Raw genomic sequence first — 27,423 nt, 5'->3', positions numbered from 1 at the left:
CTCCATATTATGTTGAGCTTGTGGAGGATTGCAACTTCACAGTGCAATGCCTGTAGTAGACACCTATCTCCTCTGCTCTCCTCTCACTACCTTGAGGTTGCTCACACATTCAGAGCATGTGTGCCACCTTGGCCTCTGCAGAGACAGCTTAGACGTTTCCCTGCAATATCCAAACACGCAACCACTGTGACATTTGGGAAAGTGATGTCAGACTCCTCCAAGTGCCGAGGATGCGCCACAGCTTCACTGCCACAAAGTGCACGGCTAGTTCATTAACTAGGAATACGCCTCAAGCTCTTAAAGGAAGGCGTGTTTCTTGTCTAACAGCTCCATGAACAGATATATTTTCCTTAGGCTCTTTGTCTCACAGTTTTAATCCAGAGTGATCATCTTTTTTCTACATACTGCATGCTACTGTACTCTTAACCCTGACTGGACTGAGAGGTTGGCCTACATGTCCAACTAGGTTAGTGTGCATAGTACAGTGGAAGTAGAGTAGCTCATTTTACAAATAAAATCACAAGCTAACACGTGCAATACAGACAGAAACTATATCTCTTCCTGGCCTAATTTTGAAATATATACTTCAGCTCCTAATAAAGTGCACAAGAGAAAAAAGGGAGGCATAGAGCAGCTGAAAAGACATTTGACAAAAATCATAGACAATGGCGCAGCCCCTCAGGCACACTACAGTTAGTAGATCTCTCCCAATTACCAAGCTACTAGAGGTTAACCTATGGCCAGCTATCAGTCTCTGACTACTTGGCTATCATTTGTTTATCCAGCAGGTGCATAATTGGGAGTACATGTGTGTGTATGTGTAACCAGAGGGATTGAGAGACAGAAGTGGTGATGGTGTGGTGAGATAAAGTAATAAGAACCCTGCTGCGTGCCAGTCTGTGAGTGATACAGAGCCTCACAGGGACAGCTATGCTTGTAATTAATACTCTTAATTACCAGGGAAGTAATGTGTGTCTTTGTGTGTGTGTGTGTGTGTGTGTGTGTGTGTGTGTGTGTGTGTGTGTGTGTGTGTGTGTGTGTGTATGTTTGCATGAGTGTGCATTCCCTATACGAATGGTTGTCTGCCTAATTATGTCTGTTAATTACCAGTGGGCTTAGCTACAAATGTGTGTGTGCTTATATATGAATGTGAGAGAAACACAAAGTGTGAGTGCGGAGCGTAATGTGTGAAACCCTGTCTAATTATCGCTCCTAATAATGAGAGCAGGGCCCCTATAGATACAAACAGGCTCGCATTCACTTCTCACAACTTTAAACCTGATTACACAACTGTCACATATCTTGAAGTAATAAACACTATTAACAATTTTAATTCCAGCAAACAAGCTGTATTTTTTTGTTTAGAGTGTTAAAAAATCACAGCAAAAAACAAAATCTGATTGCATGATTCACTTCCATTCCATGCATGTATCATCTTTTAACAGAGATAATCATCAAAGAAACATTAAACCATAGACAACTACTCATCCACTGACATTAGGATGATTTTCCATTGAAAGCAGCCAGTAAGTCCCTTGCTCTCTCTGCATATCAATCTGGTAATCATCAGGGACAGTGGAGGTTTCATTCAGCCTCTTCTTTATTCACCCTCGACACCTCTAATGGATATGACCTCTGCCTCGCTCTCTCTGTTTCTGCCCTCTCTGCCACAGCAACGACTGTTTATTCTAACAAGCTTGTATCCCGATTCACAGTCAAACAAACATTTTATTCAGTGCCTTTCACTTGCTTTCACTGACGGACGTGTGTTGTCCGAGAAACATTTAAATATCGTCTGACTGTGCAAACAACTTTGCATGCATAAGGGTGTGCGCATGTAAACACACACACAAAATCACACGCACAACAAGGAGACCTTTCATTCCTTACAGACCTCCCAATGGGAGTTGTCTAATGCGGTGGCCTTTTGTGTGGGGGGAAACCATATTTACGTCTGAAACTCAAAACGGTTTTATCAACTCAATTAGAGGCTGACATTTCCCACATCCCCATGCTGGGCTGGAAAATCAATGCTTCCCGCTGGAGGAATACTGCAGTCCCCACCTCTCACTCTCTCTGCGGACAGCACATACACATCTACACACACAAACACAAGATCTCTCCCTTGTCCTCCCTGCACCTCTGGGACATCGCACCTTTTGTAGTGATCCTGTTCAGCCACTCTTAGACAAGCCCATAATGTAAAGGACATTTCTGTATAGACACATTCCCACATGGCTGTCAGACTGAAGGAAACTGCCCCAGTGAATCTTACTGCAGCACTGTTAAGCTGCAGCACTCTTTTACGGGCTAGTGCTACACTCTGCTGCTGCTGATGCCCTCACACTGCTACATCACATGACGTGTAGGGCATAGGTATGGACAGTGCAAGGAAATAGCAAGGGGGGGAATGTCAAGCTACAGGATGTGTGTGTGCCTCACAGACCCTTATTACATTCTGTGTCTGGGCAGACCTGTCTATCTTTGAGTGACACTAAACCAAGGCAATAAATAAAGAGCCCTGAGCTAGAATAAATTTACCCATGTACACGCATAAACACTCATGGAGTCACACACACACACACAAAAACAAATGCACATTCACAACACCCACAATACACACACACACAATCACAGAGTGAGCTACGTGTCATCTAAGTCAACTCCTGCTTTTCTTTCCCCCTATAATCAAATTCACATTATCCCTTCACAATGCTATATCACTCCATTGTGCCTCTCTCCTCTTTCCTACTTACATGTCTCTCACTCGCTCTCAAGTCGCCCTCAGTAGTTGCCCTCTCTTTCCTCATCACTACCTGCTCTCCTAATGAAGTGTAATTATCAGATGTTGGGTGGGCGGCAGGGTTCTCGCAGGCCACAAAGACAGTCAATGATCTATATGTGGATAAGGACTCTTAATAACTTTCTGTCTCTCTCATTCTCTTGCTCTCCTCCTCAATTTACACCCACTCTATGTACATAACTCCATCTCTATCCCTACCCAGCCGACTCATTCCTCCTCACTTGATTTTGTTTTTTTGTCCTCCATTGCCTATTTTATGTTTTCTAATTGATCTTTGGGACAACAGTGAATATTTCTGTCTTCATTCAGTATTCTGTAGTTAATTTTTTGTACGAAACAGATTATTATTATCTTATAGAACAAAAATCTTGTCTAACCATGGAGGCAAAGTAATGACCAACTTAATCAACTATGGAAATTCACCTATATATTCTTGGCAAAGGCTAATTATGTACTAGGTGTCCGTGGATGTCGGGCTCCATCGTGGCTTAGAGCTGTTCTGACCCTAAAGGTAATTGTGCAGAATCTATCGTAAATGGTTCACTGCACTAGGAAGCCTCGGTACAAGATAAAAATACCATCCATAATCTTTCATCAAATTACATATGATTCTCCTGCACTGCGCACATTATGATTGTAGATCTGTACTGAAGTAATGCGTGATAATAACATAGATATACTGTACAGAGTAGTAAATGTGCATAAAAACATTCTTGGATTAGCCTCTTATCACAACTTGCTCTATTATAGGCTCATCACTTTGTCCATGTGTGTTTCTCTCTCTATCTCTCTTCACTTTAGCCTCAAGATTAGTTAAAGTGCAGATCAAGGACCAAGTTTTCACCTGTTGAACCCAAGCTGTCTTTGTAAATCACTGGCTTAGTCTCTTCAGCCAACAGTTACACTGCAAGTCCCTGTCCATGCCTTGAATTTGAATTTACAGCCTATACCAGTAGGCCTCCAAATGGATCAAAGGATCTATCCTGGGCGGATCCTGTGTTACTGTAATTCAGTCAAATACTAAAGTGGCCCTGAGGGTCAAAACACATTTCATAAAACACAAAAAAACATTTAACAAAGCACAAAACGCAAACCACAAACAGGAAAGGTAGGGACAACAATGCTTGTTTGTGACTGGACAGAACCCAAGTCCATCAAGATTGGTCAGTGATAGCTTTCTATAGGAAGTAAACTCCCACAGATGCACTGACTGGCTGTGAATGTATAATAGGGTGCTACTGGGCCTTGTCTTCATTGAAAAAGCTATCAAGAGAGCCTGGCTGCAAACAAGTTGATGTAAACCAGAGGCTCCCTGACCCCAGTCTGCAGACAAGAACATTTAGTACCAGACCACGAGGGAACCATGTGATTCAGTAAAAAGCTGGACAATCATTATATACGTTTGTAGGCTATTATAGGCTATTTCGGGGGTAAATACCTTGAACTTGGCACAGTCTGTGCTGCATTTTCCTCATCATTCCCAGTCATGCCATTGCCAACCTCTCTATCAGCTGACTAGCCACAACTGTGAATGAGCCAGCATTTGTGGCACATGAATGAAAATTGAATGAAATTTTTCAAAACCTTGTTATATTGCTCATGAAAATAGTCATTCTTATTGCCATCCATGAAGCTCATATACATAACACCATATCAGATCAATTCATGTAAATACTTCCATGGTAATTGCCGTGCCAATTGATTAAGTTCAGAGACGACAAAAAATTGGATTGTGTAAGCACAATTACAGCCCAAGGTCTTAGAAGTTGAAATGTAATTTGCTGCAGGATTCAGTTTGGATTATGATAAAAATGTTAGAAAAAAAATTACAGACTGATAAGGAAAATAAGCTTTAGTGTCATCCATCTTTGTTGTCTGGGATCCACAACAGAACAGACAGTTAATGTGGCCTGGCTTTGTTCTGATCTTTCACCGGTCCATTAGGGATCTGTTGTAACAGGAACTGACATGACCTGAATTAACATTAAAGTTGCAATAAATTACATCTAGCCTCACTAGATGTCAGCAAACAACTGTTTTCTATGTAAAGATATCATGAAGTAATGGTGACCTAAGCAGAGAATAAAGTCACAATCCCTCTACGTGTGTTGTTATCCAAGCTTCTCTGTTCTTTGTTTTGGTAGCCGGTCCGGCCATGCATGCATGTTAGTGCATGTGAGTGTGCATAGTAGTGCATGTGAGTCCCTCCGTGTCCTCCGCGTCCATTTTCAAGATGGCGGCTGCATCACAAACTTTCTCAAATTACAGCTAAACAGTCAGGTAAAATACAATTCTCAAAACATTTGAGGCGAGAAATAGGCAATGCACTAACAGAGCTGTTGGTTCAGGGACTGCTTTCTTTCTTTTTTTCCCCCCAACTTTATTGAGTAAACGACGTGCACATTTGCTTTAGTCTGAGATGCTGGTGCTATAGTGCGACATCTAGTGGTTGAATGGTGTGTATTGCAACTTTAATACCAAACCTTTTTTGTGTTGACAAATGACAAATAATTTATCATTCTTTTAAATAATAAGTCAGCACCTCATATGTTATATGTCAACCGAAAAGTTATCTTATATAAATGATGCACTCATGTATTACACATTATATGTCTAACTGAAGCAGGGCTGTGTATTAATATTTGCGTTTAACACCCCCCAGTCTTTCTGCTTGTCTTTGTACCTACACTATATGAAACTTTCTGTGTCTTTTTAATCTCCCCCTCTGTGCTGTGCCACTCCAAATTTCTCTGTCTCCAAATCATTCTCCCTCACTGACAGTTCACCACTGTTCATTTATATGCAAATGTGGACCAATACTGATAATTTCTCTCTAAAGATGGTGGTGCACTACCTTTGCTGTCTATACAAAAAACAGCGTTACAGAGAGAATGATATTCTACTTGTATAATTCTACCTTTCGCTTTGTCTCTTTCTATCATGACTGAATAATGAATGTAATAAAGAGACAAATTTCCCCCCATATACCACATCTGATACTGTCAACATATTAATATTAGTAAATATTTTATTCTTCTTTAATTGTATACAGTGATTTTAAGGTGTTAATGCCTTCTGTAAAAAATATATCAGACACAGAAACCAATCAGCAAAAACAATTTTATGTTTATGTTTTATTCTAATTTATGTGGAAATCATTTTATTAACTACATATTCCTTAAGCTTCCTGGATTGTTTGTTGGGTTTACTGTACACTTGTCTGTAATGTGAAAATAATTATCCATACCAAATTTCATACCATCTGGTCAGTAGTTGTTTAGCAGTAGTAGTTATCTTGCTTTGAGCCAAAATATCGGCTGATGAAACAACTGTCCATCTCTAGGCCCATCTGCAAAAATTTGTACTAAACTATCGACATTGACACTTGAGTTTGAACTCTATCAAGTGTGTGGAAAATGTTATTATAATTAAGGACTGTAAGAGCAAACACAGAGAAGGGGGAATGTGAAACTTTGATTGGATGTGATGTGAAGGCTGCATATGCAAATCAAACAAGCAGCAAGTCTGCCATGCCTGCTGCCATACAGCTACCCACTGACACAACCCCAAGCTGATCAGCCTAATGCCAGCCTTGGAACATGTTCCCACTGCTGGGGGGCTGGCTATTGTAGCCCAATTTTTGCTGCTTTTGCTGATTGTTCAAAGAAATATTGAGTAATTTACCCTGAATTTGGTTCTTTTAAAGCCCTTTTATCTTGTTGGTTGAAATCTGCCTTTATACCTGCCTGTAATCAATTCCACCTCATTTCCCCTGTATAGTAGCTTCCCTCACCATAACTCACAGAAAATACAAAGTTCACATAGCTGAGAGTATTTTACACCATAGAGATGCTGCAAAATATGTTTGACCTTTGATTATATCAGCCCATTCTGCTCTGGTAATGTCCTGGGGATGTTCTTCAACATGTTTTAGAAGTATCATATTACCTCAACCTTTTGGAAATGTGTTAATTCCACTTTGGCTGATTCACTATAATGTGAATATGTTCCATATTATGCCTTGTGTCTGTAACACATCTTTTACACTTAATAAGTGAAAGATTTTCTGGGTTTACCACCAATATAAAATATATTATATAGCCTTACCCCTGATTTAAACATAAAAAATCTCTTGTTTCTTACCTGTAGGAAAATTGGGAACTGCAAGGTTAAACAAGGCCCACCCTGAGACTGTAGAAAATACAAAAATAAAGACATGAATAACTCAAATACTAAACTAGTTGCTTGTTCACTATACAGTAAATTGAGGGCATTATTCCCATTTAGATCTGCTTAGAAAACAGACCCTGTGTGTATGTCCACATGATTACATGAGATATGCTCATCTGATGACCTCCACTCATCATATCTTACTGTGTGTGAATGAAATCAGAGCTTCCACTTCTCTGCATCTGGCTTTATTATTTTTTCATCCAGACATTATTTGTAGTGCATGCACTGCAAATTGTGCTGCAATGCACAACAGCGTTACATTAAACTACTGAACCTGCACCTGAGGACCATAGAAACGGATATAGGAACAGTAGGGAAATGAAGAAAATCTAATTCCTGAAAGTAGATGTTGGCATTTGCATACATATTGGCAGAGTAATTTCAAAGGCAACATGACGCTTTGAGAGATAAACCAAAAACAATACCTACTGTACAGCAAAACTGCAGTAAATCCTCAACAATGAGATTTACCCCACAGAATCTAAGCAGGTGTTCAGAAGAGAACTGAAGGTATTTGTAGCTAAAATAACTTCAAAAAGTAAAATAGGATGGAAGATATATTCAGTCCAAATGTACAAGTAGTTTATAGGCAAATCATATTGACTTTCAAGTTTGCCTGAAAGTGACAGTCCTGTTTCTATTGTTTCATACAGAAACCAGGGTGGGTTTGTTGCCCTTGACCAAGTTCAGCACAGCTCACTCAGATCCTTTTAATAACTCTCCAATTGACTTCAAATTAACCAGAACCCGTTATAGAACAGAAATTTCCCCTGTTGTGTGAGAAAGGGTGTCACTGAGACATTAGCTTTTTGACTTTCCTCTCTCTCTCTCTCTCTCTCTCTCTCTCTCTCTCTCTCTCTCTCGCTCTCTCTCTCTCTCTCTCTCTCTCTCTCTCTCTCTCAGTCATCCTTTCTTCCTTTCTCTTGATGATAAAGGGCTCTTTTTAAGGAGAACAGAAAGCTTGTCAGGATTTGGCCAGCTGGAGAAAGTCATTTGAGACCCAAATTGATGCGCTCGGGACTCTCAATAGTATCTCTCCAATAGTGGGGGCAGGATAGAGGGAGATGTGGTGGCCGGGACATTGTTCCTCGTAAATGGCTCTTTATTTCATAGGCGAAGTTGGGAAATGAGCAAGACCGTTCATGGCTGCTGCTGTGCTGAGGAGGATGGCCATGCGTAAAATAGAACACATAGAAACAGGAGCCACTAATATGTTAACAGCGAAAAAGTCTATGGCGCTCCTACATCATATGCAGTTTTACTAGCGATGGAAACACATGCAAATTAAGTCCCTATAAGTTATAAAGTCAAGGCTGTGTGTGAACAACATCCATCATGCTGACGGGGTGTGGGCAGGCTACATGGACATGCATTCATACACAGCCTGGCTGGCTGAGCCAAGCCCCTTGGACCATGAAAAGGAAGAAAAGCCTGGAGGAGGAGAAGCATTTCAAATCACAAGATTTCCAAATGCGAGGTGTGTGTGCACATGTGTTTCTCTGTGGGCAAATGTCTGTTTGTCTACGCAGGTGTCAGTCTGCTGTGTAGTATTAAAATGCCAGTAATTTCTACTCTCTCGGTGTGTTTATGTGTATGTGTGTTTGTGTATGTGTGTGCCAGTGTTCTCCATTGTGCAGCTGTGATCCATGAGATTCAGGCAGAGCTGTCACTCCCCTAATCTCCCCCAGTAGAAATACAGCTTGGAAAATGTCATCTGAACATTCCGAATTGTGTTTACACTCGCTGCAGGTTCCATCACTTCTAATTTGACAAGTCATTATCACCCATGCTCCTCTCTCCCTCTTCCCTCTCTCGGGCCCAAGACACAAAAATAAAGAGGAGGAAGAATGACAAAACAAGGGCATTAAATCCGCTCACAAACACACAACTGCGCTCTCAGTAATCAGGTAATCCAAACACCTCGACTACAATATTGATGATCATCACTATTTTCATTCATTCTGTAAACTTCACATCTTTCGAGAAAATCATCCCCTAAAGCCCGCCTATGTTTATAAAATATAAAAAAACTCAACAGGAAGCCTTCATTGTGAAGCAGTTGGCTGTCAGGTAAAAGGCAGCAGCTGGTGGCTACATGTGTACTGAGAGAAGCTCGTTCCACATCCTCAGGCTTACAGTTAAGTTAACAGTGACATGGACTGCAGTGCAGTGGGAATTCAGAATTGCAGAGAAAATGGTGGACCCCCTCACACTTTGTGAGATTGTATATGTGACTTTTTTAGGATGCTGCACACCATCTTGTCATCCAATATTCATCTCACCATAGATCATAGCTTAAATTTTTAGAAAGCTTTTTTCGTTTGCACCTAAGAAATATTGCAAAAGTTAGACCATACAGTACCTGGCACTTTACAATGCAAAGATATTGATTCATGCCCTCGTCTTTTGTCATCCTGACTATTGCAATGCTTTTTTAATTGAACTTCCGAAGAAATCAATAAACAGTCTTCAGCTGGTACAAAACGCAGCTGCCAGAGTTTTAACCAAAACAAGCAAAAGAGAACACATCACACTCATTTTAGTATCTTTACACTGGCTCCCTGTCTCTTTTAGAATCGATTTTAAAATTTTATTACTAGTTTACAAGGCCCCGAATGCTTTAGCACCTCCATACTTTGTCGATTATCTCTTTATACACCCAGGCGCTGTCTTAAGTCAATGAGCACTACAACACTAAATGTACCAACAGTCAAGATAGAAAAGCATGGAGAGACAGCCTTTTCCTGTTATGGACCAAAACTATGGAACAGCCTCCCATAAATATTCAACATGCAATTTCTGTGAATTCCTTTAAGAAACATCTTAAGACCTACCTTTTAAATCAGGAGACTGTTTACAATTTTATTGGCTTGCCTATTTTATTGAATCTCACTGAAAGTTCTTTAAAGACCATAAGGTTGTCAGTTTTATGTTCAGGTTTGTTTGCTGTTTCTGCTCAGTGTGACTTGTGTATTTAAGTTATATTCATGTGTAAGCTGGGTTTTCGGATTTCAGTTTGCCCTGAGTTTTTCCTCCTGTGTTCCCAGCCTGCTTTTCTCTCCACTCTTCCTTCCTCACCTGCCCTGCATCATCCTCATTAGCCCTGCCCTTTTCCCAGTGTTTTCCCCAGCCTATCAGATTCTGTTCTGTTCTCCTGTTTCATCTCTTCATTCCCCTCACTTGAGTTTCTCCACCCATCTCCCCACCTGCACCTCATCTCATCGTTAGTTCAGTTAGTATTTCAGTTGAACTGAAACACGGGAGAAAGGAGTTTCTATGTTGTTTGGTTCTGTTCAATTCAGTTTTTCTTTGCCTGCATTTGAGCTAAAATAAAAGAATCATACTGCCTGTGTCCTGCATTTGGGCCCATCTCCTGCTACTCTTCCTGACATACAAGGCCTATTCACATACAAAGTAGACAGTTTACAACACAATAGATAATGACACAGACAGGTGGCGAGATGCGGTAAGCATGGAGTTAAACAGCAGATTAATCTAATATTCCTTCATAACCATAATTTAAGTTAATAAAGACTAATTATGGATGTTTGTAACTTGAAAAGGTGAAAATGCTCAGTATTTCCCAAGAAAAGAGCAGTGCAAGTAGAGAAAAATCTGAACAGAAATTGCTCTCTTTTTTCTATTTTATACTTTTTGTCATCTTGTGACCCCACCCATTTATCAAGGTTAGCTAAATTAAATCTGAAACTAAGCACTTATAATATCAGACAGGTCAGTTAAATTCAGAGTGTTTCATAGTGATGTAATAAACCAGATCACATTCAATTAGAAAACTCTAGGATGGCATCTAGACAGCATATTTATGTTCTCATCAAAAAGAAGCAATGCACATATCATACTGTAGAAACATGACTTGAACATATTTCTTAATTCTTTAAGAGTTCTTGTTCATGTCAAAAAGTATCACTGCATGTATCAAATGCACGAATTACTCACTCTTGTTTTCTATATGCATGAATGAATTCTTGCAAGCAGACAGCTTCTAAGCTCATTCTCAAACCACACACAGTCAACAGGTGACTGAACCACTTATAAATGCAAAACTGAAAATCCATCTTATTCAAAGCCTCGGCAGGCAGGCTAGTAGTGCTAGCAGTAACGTTAGGGTCATTATCTGTTCTATCATGATCGCGGTTGTGTTGACAGGATGAGCAAGACGAGAGGTAAGATGTACTCTCTCACTCCTTGTGTTTTAATACACTCGATTTGTACTTTCTCTCCATTTGCTCTTCTAGCTAGATTGAGAAAAACACATCACCTTGATCGCTAACTTTTGTGCACAAGCCCGAAAAAATGTACCAAGAATAAGAAGGTTACTGTTCTTCAACCCTTCTGATTACAGTCACAACTCTGGTGTCATTTAGAAGGTAAACCCTTAAATTTTACAACCAAAAAGTCAGAATGAGTATAAATGATCCTGAAAATAATGCCACAGAGGCTAAAGTGTCCCACCGGTGGGACAGTGTTGCTTAAGCCACCCCCCATCCCCAAAAAAACTTGCTGAAACTGAGCTGGCTCTTCAAAAGTTTATTGGGTCATTGGATTTTGTATCCTCAGGGTTTGTGAATGAGCATTTCTCATGACCTCTATTACCAGGCATTTAACTTACAGCCTGGGGGGGAGAAAGCTCAAAAATGTGCAATGTAGCTGCAAACAGGGACACACACAGGAAATTGGGTCTTAAATAGACACTACCAATGGTTAAGACTGGAGTTCTGGTTAACTGTGCCAATCTCTGTAGGTCAGCCCTTTAATTCAGATTTGTACTCCATTGAGGCTGTATCCCGCGGAGCTATCCATGGTGCTGAACAGTAATGGGTATATGAGTTTTTCTGATGCAGACCACAGCACACAGTGTTCATGGTTGTATGCACCGGTCTCACTTGGCTGTCAAGTTAGTTGTATCTAAACTGGTGTGTTACTTAAGTCATCAATGTGCATATTCATTATTTACCATGTTTCATAATACATTGGGATGATTTATTCATCTGAGACATTAAGCATCCTAGTGATACTGTATGCATGCATGTCTCTATGGAAAACTCTTATGTCTTAATTTTTTTCTATCTCTGTGTATTTTGGTGTGCTAGGTAAGTCTTTCTCATTGAATGTTTAAAACTGGCGAATATGGTGACTTATTGGGAAATTGAAGGTGAAGGTGAAAGAATCCAATTTTTTAAAAATGTTTTTCTTGTTGATAGGGTTTTGGTGATTCTCTTCATTTTGACCTCTAAAACAAATAGAACCCCCAAATAAGAAGAAATTCTTGTCTTAAAAAATGAATACATAAAATCATGGGCATGAATAAGAAATGTGACGCTAAATCAAAGTGATGGCAGGAGAATTGACAATGAGAGAGAGGGTGGGAGAGGGATGGAAGCAATGGCCCATCCATCCAGTCAGGAAAGAGACATTTCCAGTGAGAGCCAGCACTCAGGGCCAGAGGAGTTAATGACAAACTGCCCTAGGCCTAGATCTAGGCACTATGCCCATGATCATAAACACACACACACTCACACACACACACAGAGCTCAAGTGGTTTCTATTCAAACTTTCTTACTGTCATGCCCTCTAAAGAAAGTAAACTGTCAAGACATGCTGGTTATTGACTGATAACACATAGTTGAACAGGTCAATAAAAACCTGTTATTCATATCACTCACCTTACTGAAGTGTCTGGTGTTTCATTTGCACATCCACCTAAACCTGATTTTTTTTTTTCTATTTTACTTCATCGTCTCTTTGTCCTTTCATGCCCCTTTTCCACCAATCTATTTTCTTTCTCTGTTCGCTCTTGTTTTCCTCTCACTTTTGATATTGTTGCTCGAGTTGCTAGCAGTGCATTCACAAGGTCAGAGGTCTGCAGAGAGTGACCAGTTATTTAACAAGATAAATCATTGAAACAACAGCACGGTTTAGCAACGCACACATCCACATACATGTGTATAAAGCAAACACAGTATAATGTATGATTTGATAACTTCCTGACATCTCTGTCTCCCCAAACCCCCTTTTTCTGCTTCTTCACCTCCCTCTTTCTCATTACAGGAACCACAGGGGAGACAATGGAGCTATGATGCCTCATTGACACATGGCCCCTACTGCGAATCTCACTCTGTGGGTTTGTTGCCACGACAGCTTCCGGCGTATACCCGTCATCAATTCTCAGTTGACCCTCTGCTCATTTCATTACGCTCAACCCTCATTTTATCCCAACCCTAAATCTTGATGCCTTCCATCCCTGCATCCCTGAATCTAATTCACTCCCCGAATATTATTCTGGTAATTTGCATTTATAGGTGGCGTGGTCTTTGTTAGTTAAAGAGCAGACCAGAACAGAAAATAAAAAGACAGCAAAAAGTGTTGCGAGATAGAAGAGCTGGGAGTTGAACAGTGTGTGTGCCTGTATACATGTGAAATTTGTGCAGGTTATATATGTGAGTGCATGTTCCCTCTACAGTATATGTACTATTACATGCACTTATATTAAGAGAGAAGATGCATGAGCAAGTGTTGAAGATGAAAGGACATTTTCAATTAAGATGAGTATGAAGCCTGGTTCATTAATAATGCAAAAATCATTACCCCCATTACGATAGCGCCCCAGTTTAAAGACACTGTATGTGAGCATGTGTGTTTGCTTGCCAGCTTTTGCATGCAAGCCTGTGTCTCGTGTGTAAGTAAAATAGTTTCCTCAAGTGATTTGGTGCCAATATTTCATCTCCTGATTAATGGCCAAAGGGAAAAAAAAGTCTTACAGCTTCTGAGAAACATGTACAGCGTGTGTATGCATGTGTCTGTGCTTGCTTTGATGCACCTGCACACCTGCGTGCATGTGTGGGAACGAGAGACAGCAAGTGAAAGAGAAGAGAAAAGCAAGATGAAAAAACAGAGAACAGTCAGATAGGCAGACTTGTCCGACGCCCCTAAATTATTTATGTAGCTTGAGATTCCTGTCCCTGATTCTGTGTCCAATTAAAGCCCTTCTCTAAATGAATGTGCTTGTGCTGGAACCAGCAGAAGACAGCAGCAAACACAAAATTGCAACTCTGCTGTTCAATCTTACTGCCAATATTTCATAAAACCACAAAGGTGCACATCTACACTAAGTACTATACTTATACGCATATTAAGCAGAACTTGCACACTGTCGTCTTTTATTTTATTCATTTAATTTTTTTTATTCTTCTCCTGGGGGCCTCTATAAACGTATCACTCATTTTATTTCATTGCATTGCTCTTCTTGCACTATTATTTGTACATTCTAATTTAAACCTTCAATTTTAAATTCCTTTAAATATTAAATACTTCTTTTGTATTATGCTACTTTCCAACCAAAACCCTGGGAAATGCAATTTCATGTCATCGTATGTAGCATTGAACTGAAAAGTATGAAGGTAACTGTGGTGAGATGACAAAAAAGGTCCTTGTAAACATGCAGCAATGAAAAACATTCAGAATAAATACACAGACATACTATCTTTGTCCATGAATGCATCACGCTCTAACAACGCCACATCATGTGCTTATTTGTCATGCATGTGCCGACATCATAAATTACTGCTTGCATTTAATGCAACAGCAAAATACAGACATTAACCTGCTAGCCAGGAATTAAAGCAATCCCCTTTACATCAGAAACTGCTGAATTATTCAGTGGCTTGCCAATAAGGAGCAGTACTAGAGAAGACAGGGCCTTTGGGTGGGCACTTCTAAGACAAATGACACAGATTCAAACATACAATGCTCTCCAGTGACACACACATTAGTCTCATGAAGTTACCTCATAAACCGTCAGTAAACAATGGGAGAAGGGTGATTTGTGGAGACTTAAGAGATGAACAACGCAACAGGAATTAACAGAAATTATACTGACTAACATAATATGGATTCCTTCCCCTTCTGTCTCTGAGCCTCCTGCTCCCCTCGGCCTGAAGAACAGGGAGGGCAGTGCCTGTGCGGCAGCTTTAAATAGGAATTAGCAGCATTTCATTGTGATAGTTATTGAGTATGGGTCCCTGGGGTGGGTCTGCTCATTGTTACCAGGCCTTGTAAATCTACAGTAATCCTCCCAGTGCAGGCCAGAAACACACATGTACACACGATTATTGTACATACACACATGCGTATAATGCATTTTTTTTTCTGTCAGAAAAATAATTTAAAAAAAAATTTAAAAAATCCACCTCTGCCCACATGCCTGGCATGAGCGGGAGACAATCCAACTCCTGCTGATTGATTTTTGTGAATTTTAAAGTCTGTAAAACATCACATTCAGAGCCCTGTACGTTTGGTTCCAGTGGTCTGTATATATGATTAGAATAGTTACCCAGAGTTAGGTTTCTTATACTAACTACCATCCATACTGCTCATTCCTTAACATTTGGCCTCCACCTACTCATCCACCCACACAAACACACAGACACATGGTTGGTGAGACACAGTGAGAGTGCAGAACTAGCTTGCAGCTTACTGACTGTACTGTATCTCTTTGCAAGCTTCCCAATGTCAAGGTTCACCTGCACTTTACATATTTCCAAATCCAGCACCAGTTTGTGAACTTCATTGAACCATGCACATAAGATCACTGTAAAAGCTTGATCAGCCAAGGTTGGTAAGTACTTCAGCTCAATGTGGAGAGGTGAGAAGAGGTGGCGTCATGGTCCTTGTTCAGTACACAGCAAATAGGATGGCTGCTTCAGAAGAGTAAAAGCCACAATCCATTAATCCTTGCTCCTTCAGGGGTGAGGACCCACAATGACTATCCCAAGATGGCATACCAAAGTCCTCATGTGGTTTCTGGGCTTAAAAGTATCCCAACATAAATCAATCTGGCAGCTTTTGTTAACAATTGAAAGCTCAAGCTGGAGACAATTGATGGCTTTATTGAATTTTAAAATGAAAATATTTCAGCTCCCTTCATCGCAGGGACAAACTTGTGATGTTAGATTTTCAAAAAATACAAGGATATACATAAAATGGACACATAAGAGGTAGAAACAATAACATGAAAATACAATATATACGACATAATCAATGGTGGAAGAAGTATTCAGATCCTTTACCTAAGTAAATAAGATCAATACCACAATGTAAATGTAAGTATTATCAGTTAAATGTAATTGAAGTATCAAAAATGTATTATGCAGAGGGATGGCCCCTATCAGAGTGTTAGTGTATTATTCTTTTATTATTACTGATGCCTTAACATGTAGGCAACATTTTAATATTGCAGTGGTTAGAGGTGAAGCTGCTTTATATTCTATTGGATAGTTTAAAAGGTGTCATCTGTAATAAACTGATCAAAGGTGTTAAATGTGAGTATGCAAAGTAACTCCAGCTCTCAGATAAATATAGTGGAGGGTAATATTTCCCTCTGAAATGTAGCAGAGTAGAAGTACAAAGCATACCACAGAGATTCTGAAGGTAAGTATCTCCAAATTGAACTTAAATATTTAAGTACTTGAGCACCGTAATACATACGACAGTCATTTGATGTCTTTGAGATATACTAATAGGTGTATCTTTTAAGTATCCTTTTATTAGAATGGAGCATAACAATCAATTTCAAATACATATAACAATGTATTGCATTATGTACTGTGTAATTTGACTCCAGTCTTTTACAGGGCAATATAATGCATTTGATTCAAATATATTTAAGAAAGTAATAAAACTAGTAGTCATCTATTAGCATGCCCCCACTCATCTGTGCCCACAGACACACAGAAACTGTGCATGAGCTCACGCTGAGAAATTGTATCTGCTGCTCTTTCGGGCATGCGCTACTGTTTTCATATTTAAGTGCACAGTGTGTAAAGGCTCCTCTCTGGTGCACAGTAGGTGTTGTGGAAATAAATATTTTATACCAGAATCTAATTGCATTTTGTGGCCCTGAGCGCCCTACTAGACAATCTGCAATAATGCTCTAATGGCTATGCTCCTCAGTGTACGTTGGAGGGCATACACACACACACACACACACAAACACACACATACATTACAATCTGGTTTTTATGGACTTAGCATCTGTGAAGCCCTCACGTCTGTGTCTGTACACCAGAGTTTTCTCATACAGGTTGATAGGTCATGGAGCTGTGTATGTATATGTACAATATGTGTGTGTGGAGATATTCAAAAGAGTCAGAATATACTGAATTTCGGATACGTATGAAGCAAATAGCCATGTCACAGAGGACTGAGTGCACCCTTTTTGCTGCTGTTTATTAATCAGAATGGCCTTGTACATCCCACATGAGGGGGTTTTGATGTTAAAGATATGTACAACCCAATACACATACACAGTCATGTAATAATAAACTTACACAAGATCTCAACATGCTAAGAATGAAATCAGTACTCTAGCACATCAGCAAGTGATCTATGAATCCTAAAAATATCAACCTTGAAGCTTTAAGAACTACAAACAAACAGACAAACACAGAGATAACTAAATCCTTTTTGGGCTACGGGCCACTGAGATTAAGTATTGTCCTCCAATGATGGCCTTATTAACAGTCGACGGAGCCATACTTGTATAATCCCAGAGAAAGGCCAAATCAATATCTACTACAGGATCCAGCACCTACCTCTCAGTTGAGGGTTTAACCCATTCAAATAAGAACCTTGAAAAAGCTCAATCAACCCTAGAGGCCAACTACCAGACAAATCTCAAGCCCTCAGTTTTAATAAGAGAATCAGAATAATCACCAGGGTGCAGGCTGGCCTTGGATTTTGTTTTTGTGTCTTTTAATATGGGCTGATAGAGAGTATACAGAGCGTAAGAGACCCCTCAGAGCCGGACCAGCAACACAGAGAGAAAGCAAACAAACAGATGGTCACATAGTCAAACATCATTTTCTAAAGGTCAAGCTGTTATAACAAAAGAACTCAAAACACTAAAAAATACAGACCATATAGTGAGTCAATAACCACACAGTTAAGCACTCAGCTAATAGTCTGCTGCATGGCTGCCTGTGTCCAGGCCTATACTGCAGGGCTGCAGAGGTCCACAGAAATCCCTTTAGGATTACCCTGTATGGCTGTGTGTGTATCGGCGATGCACAGTCACAGGGTGGGCTCAGTGCAGCGCAGAACTGTGATATGGTTTTCTGCTGGCACATAGCCAGCATTTACATAATGAATAAATATGAGGAAAAAATCAAATAAATAAAAGGACAGCAGGGAAAAATAATCCTGTTAAAGATCAAACAGCAGGCTCCCTTTCCCCTCCTCCTGCCGTTCTCTCCTGCCTCAATTTTTCTCCAATTTATACTTATATTCCTTAGCTCCTCTATGCTCTCACCTTCCTCCCTTTTACCTCACTTTCCTCACTCGTCTTCTAGGCAACTACACCTTCACTTTCAATATTCATCTCCGGTCCCCCCCCCACCTCCCCCTTCTCCTCAACCTCTTTCTCTCCATCTTTTCTCCTTCTTCCCCCATCTTCCATCTCCTTTTTCGATTTCATGGCCAGCCATATCTTTAATCTTGCTCTTCCCCCTTTTCCCCCCTCTGCCCAACGCTCTCTCGCCACCCTCCCTCTCTCCCTCTCTAGTGCAGAACTAAATGGAGATTAATGAAGGGAGGAAGATGTGTCTGTCATCCAGACAGTCTGATGTAGCCACCACAGCCAGTAAAGCACTGGATGTATTCAAAACACACCAGGGTAAGCTATGCACTAATACTGCTCCAGCTGAGAAGAACTACAGATTAGCCCTCCACTTCTATTTAGATGATTTGTAAATACTAACCATATGACTGAAGCATACATCTCTTTCCTTCCCAGGTGTTTGGTATATGGCTTTCTCTCACTCTCACTTTTATCCTATCGTTGCAGGATATTCAGAGCACACCCCAGTGACTCATTTCCTCCCTAAGTTTAAATCCTGACAACTGACGGCCGCTCGCTGCTCACACGCCAGTCAAACAGCTCTGATAAGCCCCGCAGGAAATTGACTCGTATTTTAGAGCCCCATCTCCCACATCACATCCTTCCACCACCCATCATGCCCTTGGTTAGAGGTCAAGCAGCTTTCACTAATCTCATATGCAAATTTGTGCATGGTACAGTGTGAACATGAGGGTGATGTATGAACCATGTCCATAATTCATGAGCCGTTACCAGCGACAAGTTACACTGGTGTCTGAACACAACTTTATACTGATATTGGCTTTCTTAGTAAAGTTAGTGCTGTGCTAAAGCATGAAAGAAGTTGTAAAGGTCTTAAACTTTTTGGTGTATGGTGCATGTGTGTGTGCATTCAGAAATAGCTGCATGCTGCAGGGAATATTGGCAATAAAATGCTCTGAACTTGCGCCTCACCTTTCCTCCTTTATATTTCCATGATATTACCATGCTGTCTTATTAAAATGATGCCATGCAGTATGTTTGTGTATGTTTGTGTGTGTGTGCATGAGAAAATAGAGGAGGATGCTCATCCCAAGACGCTACACAAACGGGTTGAATTAAAAGCAAACATTGTGACGAAAACGACGCATTCATTCAGAAGGTAATTACAAGCATCAATCAGAGGAATAAACCAAAACAGGCCTGCGTATGCCACGTTCAGCACTACAATCAGCTGGTTACCCACACACTTATTCGCTTATCAAGGCTCACATAGCCTGCATGGATTAGCAGCTGTTCATGTGTGCTATATTTTCATCTTGCCATTGTGTTCTTCTTCAGCTCGGCTGGATGGTGCTTTCAAGGCGCAGACATCTCCTCTGGAGTTTTTCTGTAGCAGTGTGCACGGCAGCCAGGGGAACGCAGCAGGGGGACCGGGCTCATGTGACTCTACTACTGGTGAGGAAGAGGCAGAGAACTGACAGGCTGGCATGAGCAACTGGGATTGTGGTTAAGTTGACAGGAAGATTCCTGTGAGGCTTCTGCAGATATGCTCGGAGAAACTGGGGCTGAATTAAAGCATAAAAGCATCCGCCCAGTTAAAACAGTTTCCAATTTCTGCATCTGTTTCCAAATTCACAACAAAACCGGAGCTTTATTGGGTCAGACAGAGATTCACTCACCAGTGCAAATGTGTTTGGATAGTTAACGTAATGGCCTTAAAAGCTACACGAGGGGTTTTTACTTTGAGGCAGGACAAGGTAGAAATTGTCCCTCTGACCTTCCATCTGTAATTAAAAAAGGCAATGCCAGCGTTAATGTGCTTTTGAACAGCTGTTCTTTAATTTCAAAACATTTTCCCCCACTGCTATATTTCCCTGACTGCCTTCTTCATGCTGGTCACACCAATGAATAAATAAACATTTAATATTTCAGCTTTAAAAGCTGGGATCACGGAGGAACTGTGACTCAGCATCTCTTTATCTCCTCACAGCGAAGAATACAAACACCACCTCCACTCCACACCTGCATTTTCTCATAATGTTTCTCACAACCCATCTCTTTCCTCCCTTTCTGTAAAAATTAAAAAGCAAGAATTGATATAATTAACTGTCATAGAGTGATCTCGTCACGCTTCATCCCCCACCTCATTGTTTCTCTTTACATACCTTCCTCCCTGAGCCTAATCAGGGGTAATGCGTGTCTGAGGTTTGCTCATCTGTGACTCTTACATGGCTGCTGGGACCCTGAATCCAACTCACATACACCCACACTAGACACACACAACACGTATGAAAGTCGACACAAGTCTACATGACTATAAACCAATGCATAAGTGTCACTAATTCAACTTCAACTTCAACTTATTCAACACCAATACTGTGCATAACTGCCAGTTCTTCTCATAATGCTCGTAGCTACCATTCACAATGATGGGATGATGAGCAATTCAGCTCAATCTACAGTAATGAACTAAAAGCCACTCACTGACAACAAGGCACTAAATAGATCTTAACAGTGGTGAGCTGAAAGCATCACACTGCCGAAGGAACATTTAGTTGTTAGAGCATGGGTCTTAGTACCATTAGACATCATTCCTCTTAATTATCTGAACACTTTACTCAAAAACCTAAGTGCTGATAAATGGGGCTTTGCAGAAGTCTAATAGGGGAAGCGTAATGAGTAATGAACATGAGTAATCACATGATCAGACAGGTTTTAAACAAAATATCTAAACCAAATTATTAACCAAGTAAAAATAAAAACCTAAACTGTCCATTGTTAATGTGAAGCTGATTTTGCAGGGCTAATTCCTGGTTTTATTAATCATACTAAGCAAGTGTTTGGATCAAAAACAGGCTAAAACAACACAAGGGTGGATTGGTGGAGTATGTTGCTTCAGGTACAAGTGAGACAAATGAAATATGACCCAGGAAGTCTGGTTTGAGTTGTAGATCACAATCAAAATCCAGACTTTTTTTGTTGCATTTTTGTGGCATGAACTAGCCAGCTCTACATGGTCTGCTGACTCCCCCGGTGCATTCAAGAAATGCCTGAAAACATGATGAACACCTAAATACTTGAGCTCCTTTGTTGCAAGACTTTCTTGTTGCTTGTGGTATTTTTTATGTTCTCGTCTATTTCCAGTCATTTCTTACTGTAATAATAAAAAAAAAAAAGAATTTTTACAATTTGTCCTCTAATGCTTTATTGTCTTGCCTCACTTGTAAGTCGCTTTGGATACTGTGAGACTCAAAACTATAGTGAGGCAAACAGTATAATGGCCTTCCGTTACAAAACAATCTACCAGCACTTGCTTTCAAACAAACCTGCTCATGAAGCTTGCCCTACCAAACTCCCCAAATCTCATCAATGAAGACAATGAGTTAAATGTTACCGTAACTAATAAAAATATTGGACACCTTACACACATCATTCCGTTTCTTTCTCAAAGAAAGCAGGTGTCCCGTTCATCAACAGCTGTACCTCTGCAACACTCTCTTCACCGCCGTCTGTTTCCTAATTTAAGGATTAACCAAGGCAAGGCCTGCTAGCTTCACAGTCCATCTCACAGTCGTGTGCATAGAAATGCAGTCCTGCTGGCCTTCTATTCAGAAAGAAGATAGTAAGTAAGAATGCTACAGGGGAGACAGAAATGTCACTCGATATGTCATTACTAAAGGAGTATTGTGGCTCTGGGGTAAACTGTGAGTCGGACTGCATTTCTAAACTGAATCAGAAACAGACAGAGACAGCAAACGAAACATGGTCAAGGGGATGTTTTATGATTACTAAAGATGGAAATGTGTCTTCACCTTAGTTTTCACTTCAGTCATTTTCTGTCTATGCAATCATACTGCTCCCTCTCTAGCATTTTATGTATCATAATGTTATATTCTTGCTCTATTTCCTGTCTTTCACTCTGTCTCATTCATATGCTAATATTCTTATTTTAATTCCTTTTAGCCCTCCCCTTTGCTTGCAGCGTTCACTTCCTCATCCACAGTGTTAATATCGGCATTCCTTTTACTCCCCTCCCCCCATCCTCTTCCCCTCCTCTTTTGATCTGTGAGCTGAATTATTCCATCTTACCCGGGCTTTTAATTCTCTTGATTGAGCCAATTACCTTCTGGCTGGATCAATGTGGGAAAGGTAATGATTTAAATGGCTGCAGCATAAAGCCACATAACCACTTCGGCTTGCGCAAAAAAAAGGGAAGGGGAAGGAGGGAGGGAAAGGAAGGAGGAGGTGGAAAGAGCAAAGGAAGGTGGTTTAGCGGTGGGAGGGAAATGAATATCCTCTCTTTAACACAACCGTGCATGATTCAGCATGTAAGTTTAAGTGCTTCATTTTGTGTCCCTGCCTCTACCTGCTGTATTCTACAATGTAACACCATGCAGAGGAGGCAGACTGTGAAAACCTGGTTTCCTCAGGGATTATCTAAAATGTATGGGCTCTGTAGAAACTGGGTCAGTCTGATCCTAAATGGTGCCATCGTAGCAGAAACCCACTAAGTCAGTATCCTTCAGTATCCTGCACTCCCTCACTCGCTTGGCATCCATGCACCTCTTGCTCATGTAACATATACACACACACACACACACTTACATACTGTACATGCGCACACACAACACACACACACACACACACACACACACACACACACACACACACACACACACACACACACACACACACACACACACGTTTCCCCATCATTGCGACTTGTCATATCCTGTTGAGTGAGTTGTCCCATCCAATTTGGCCTGCCTCCTTCATCCTCCTATCTATTATTGATGTAATGGAGCATTGTATCTAAATGCAGCCCTGCCTGTGACAAGCACCTCAGCCCAGAGGGAAGCAGGGAAGCAGGGAGGCAGGCCAACGGCTGTGAGCTCCTACTGGCTTCGCTCTGGGGGCGAGTCAACGAGGAGATGGATGAATGATTGGGCAGGTGGTTATCTTGGACTTGGCCTGACACAGAAATCTGTAGCAAAAATATTCTCATCATTCTTATCTTCTAAAACCATTTTCAGAAGTGTAATATGTAACATTGCTGTAATGACCTTAAGTAATTCAGACATACAGTAGGTGTCTGTTACATAAATGTTCCTTATGACTTAATTAAAATGTGACAGAACATCAGAGAGAATCACAACCTAAGAGGGAGTAACGTCACTGTTGGAAAACAGCGGTTAGTTGAAAAGTAATTATATGAAGAGAGAAGAGTTCTCAGATCTCTCCCAGGCTGCATCATTAATGGATTTTTTCAAAAGTATTTTGCCATTGAAGCCTTCATTAATGACCACTGTAAGCATGGGGGATGCTGACCCCTTTCTCACTGTGAAACCTCTAATAAATTCTGCTATTTTATACAGTCCGACAAACATACAGTAAAATAACAAGAAGTTAGAAGTCAGGTCTCCTCCTTTTTGCTCACATGTAGGAAAAGGTTTATGATGGATACTCATAATGTACACCATGAAGAAAATATAAAGGTGGGAGAGAGCTGGTCTGATTTATGAGGGTTTCTTTCCTTCTACTTCCAGCACAGCAAGTGAGGATTATTTTTATTGACTGATTGGACATTGGAAAAATCTCAACAACTAGAGTACTCATAATAGGGAGAACAAGACAACTGTTTAATGTCTCGCTGTGTGTGTTTTACCTTGTGCAGAGGTCTCCTTTACATGAATCTGATGGCATTTAATTCAGACTTTTTCCATGTTAAAAGGAAATGTTACTAGGTCCAAACTAGTAAGACTGCAACTGTGACTTTTACGTAAAGGTTGAGCTTTTTCTGACATGATACCAACATGTTAAATTGCAGTCACATTTATGTAACAAGGTGAATGTCTGAAAGGGGTCTAACATACCAAAAGAGAAATTAGGATACAAGCTAAACAAACAGCACAGTTGTGTAAGATGTGAAAATTCAACTGTGCACAGAAGATTGTTGTTTTCTCTTAGAGCTTGTTCTCAGGTTCTGTGCAGTAGTGTTGCAGGTGTTTAAGAGGATTAGCAGTAAAGGACAGAGGACTATGTCTGGCCCTAAGATACACTGGGGCTAAAATAACCAATGAGTTGCCAATGGCCAATCTTTATTTAATTAGTACTGTTTTTAATTACTCAAAGCAAATGCAAAGTGATTGACAGCAGTAATTAGTTTAACGCTCCATCTCTTGTGTGTGTGCCCCGTCTTTCTTACTCCTTTCATTTCTTGTACACTGGTGTCTTTCTCACTGGTAACTCATGAGGGCCGGGTTAAATCAGTTAAACGCCTCTGAGCCGCCACTTAGTCAACTCAACAAGGTGATAGTGGACATAGACACAGACTCACAGACGCAAAGAAACAAACATCTCTCTACGTTAGGAACTCCAACTAGTATCCTGTCCCTGTTTTTTGTTCAAACAGTGACTTAAGTGCAGCACCTTCATGGGCCATTTTAAGTCCAAAGTCTATCTGAGCCACTTAACTGAGGACGGGGAAGCCAACAGCAGATTTGGTTTCCACAGCAACTAGAGACCGCTTCTATCTGAGGGGTCAGTGGCGATCGGTTCCCTTCAAGGGAGATGATGTTGAAGAGGCAGTGTGGGTCAGCCAGGGTATATCTGCCTCTCCAAACCCTTCACTCTCTATCTCTGTGGAACAGGGCTCTCTTTTATCTGTTCAGTTATATTCACCTCATCTCTATCCCTTAATTTTTCCCTCTAATACTCAATCTCTCTCCGTTTTTCTGTGTTATAATTTAAACTTACTTGTGTGCTGATATATCAGATCAAATATATCAGAAAAAGAAACAAAAGCTGCCTGAGGCAAATTTGTTTTGTGATATTTGGTTATACAAATAATTGACTTGAATACTGTCAGTGAATTATCTGAAATGTAAACTTCCAAAAACAAACAGTATTTTTCATGTGGTGGTTACGTGACCTCAGAATGTGTTCTATACAGTGCTGCATGTGCATCTTATTCTCGCTTCCTTTTTCTCTCCAACTATAATGGGAAAATGCATTACATTTGGATGCATATTCAGTATCTGCATATATTTAACTCACTTACAGTACAGCTTACCATCAGTGTATGTATAATAACTGTGATCTTTTAGATATTCCAGGACCAAGATATATGGAGAAGAAGCTTTTACTGCGTATGCTCCTTATATTGAATAGCCTGCCACATTTTTTTTAAAGCTTAGCATTTGCATAATTACATAAATCAAACCATGTTAAAGTAGTTTTTATTTCCTTGGAAAGCAAATTGCTCTGTACTGAATCATAAATAGCTCCCATGGTGCTATTTTACTTCACCGGATTACTTAGTGATAAACATTTTAAATCATTTATTTGTTTGTTTCTTTTAAACATCATGTTTCAAATCATCAAATGTTTGCACTTAGTAATCTATCTCCCTGTTTTATGTCTTCGTCTGTACTTGCTTAACAAAACAAGCTGCATTTCTTGCATTAAAGATGTTATATAAGCATATGCTTGATTCTCAGCTAAACCTACGTTGCTTTTCAAGATACACTTAGTGTATCAAGATACATGAGTGGATAAAACAAACAACAAAGAATTAAATCATATTGCAGGGATTGTGTACAGGCACATCTGAGCCAAAGATGGGTTAGACCCTCCTCCCAGGTCCACTGGAGACACCACAAAGGGTGACATTTGATGATGACAGATCCAGACAGATAAACAAGTATTGGAAAACCATCTGGTAATAGACAAGGAACAGAATATGGCAGTGGTGATAGATGTAGTGGTCCCAGCACTCAAAAAGAAGATAAATAAGATTCTGCAGAAATATTAGGGGCAGAAGCAGGAGCTAAGAACGCGTAGGTAACAGCAAAGGGGGTACAGAATATCCACTCAGGATGTATTTCCCATGTTGGGAGAGTAGACTCAGGCTACTGGCTTGCTGTTATGAGATGGCAGCACCAGAGGAGAGAGACACAGACCTCCAAGAAATCCCAAGTAAGGCACAATTTTACTGACAAAAATACACCCAAAATGTGGGTAGTGTCAACAAAAATATGACTTTAGTTAAGAAAAAGCAAAAGCATTCTGACTGGTCACATCACAAACTGGCATGGCTCACAGAATATAGATATACAGTATATCAACTACAGTATATCATGTAATGTAACTGCATTTCACAGTGTAATCTTGTATTGTATAATGTCAATGAAGCTGAACCATGAACACAAGTGACAAAATCAACAAGAGAAAAAAACTATGAGCATTATTTTACTGAGACTATTTTCGTGAAAGCACTGCAAGTGGCTTTTTGAAACCCAATGTCAGTTAAGTACTTAGAATAAAGTATACTGTGTAAATATAATGCAGGACTTAAATTAAATCATGACCTCAAAATAAAAAATCATATTGAATCTGAATGTGTGTATTGTTGCGTACGGTGCTGACAGCATGAGCAGTAAGTATAAAATCTCTTTCCTTTTTGTGGCTGTCTGGCTGTAAAATGTACAAGATGGATGTCTTGCCAAGAAGGTATTTAAAATGGAAATGTGCAGGAGTTTGTGAGTACATTACCCAACAATGCCTTTTCTTTTTACATGTGCACAAATTCAATAGTTTTCATTCATTAATTCAGGATTCCTTTGTTAGTCAGTTATGCATAATCCTGTTTCCCACCCAATCTCTCATTTTTCTGTCCACTCTGCAATTTCAGGCTGTTCACTCTTTTAACACCCCCTTTTCTCAACTCAGCATCCAATAATCCTGCACACCTTCCTAAATCTTCCCGCTTCCCAATTTTGCATTTTAACCTACTTCTAAGCGTGCCCCTCTCTGCTTCTCGGCTCCTGCCGCTCGGCCTCAAATGGCATAATCCCTGTCATATTGTCACATTACAGGAGTTCAGATGCTAATGGCTGCACTGCTAATCCAGCTGCCGACAAGCCTGGACCAGTGCCCATACCCGCTCTGCCTGGCTCCGCAACAGCTGTGCCTTCCTCTGTCATGCCAATAATGCACCAGGGATCACAGACA

The 27,423-nt window shown here is 40.3% G+C and overlaps 1 protein-coding gene across 7 annotated transcripts in view; it reads right to left on the bottom strand.

Moving 5' to 3' along the window:
- il1rapl1a (interleukin 1 receptor accessory protein-like 1a) overlaps positions 1-27,423 on the bottom strand; it is a 279,575-nt gene that overhangs the window by 94,466 nt on the left and 157,686 nt on the right. For 6 of the 7 annotated variants that reach the window (XM_044365095.1, XM_044365098.1, XM_044365096.1 and 3 more), the window contains one exon: positions 6,947-6,994. The exons of the other annotated variant lie outside the window; for it this stretch is intronic. In XM_044365095.1, the coding sequence (XP_044221030.1) occupies positions 6,947-6,994 (48 nt within the window). The remainder of the gene's footprint in view (positions 1-6,946; positions 6,995-27,423) is intronic. 7 annotated transcript variants of the gene reach the window in all.

This window comes from Thunnus albacares, chromosome 11 (assembly GCF_914725855.1).
Source record: "Thunnus albacares chromosome 11, fThuAlb1.1, whole genome shotgun sequence".
In the NCBI taxonomy this organism is placed as follows: Eukaryota; Metazoa; Chordata; class Actinopteri; order Scombriformes; family Scombridae; genus Thunnus; species Thunnus albacares.
Note: the sequence above shows the minus strand (reverse complement) of the source record. Positions and strands in the feature narration are given on the sequence as shown.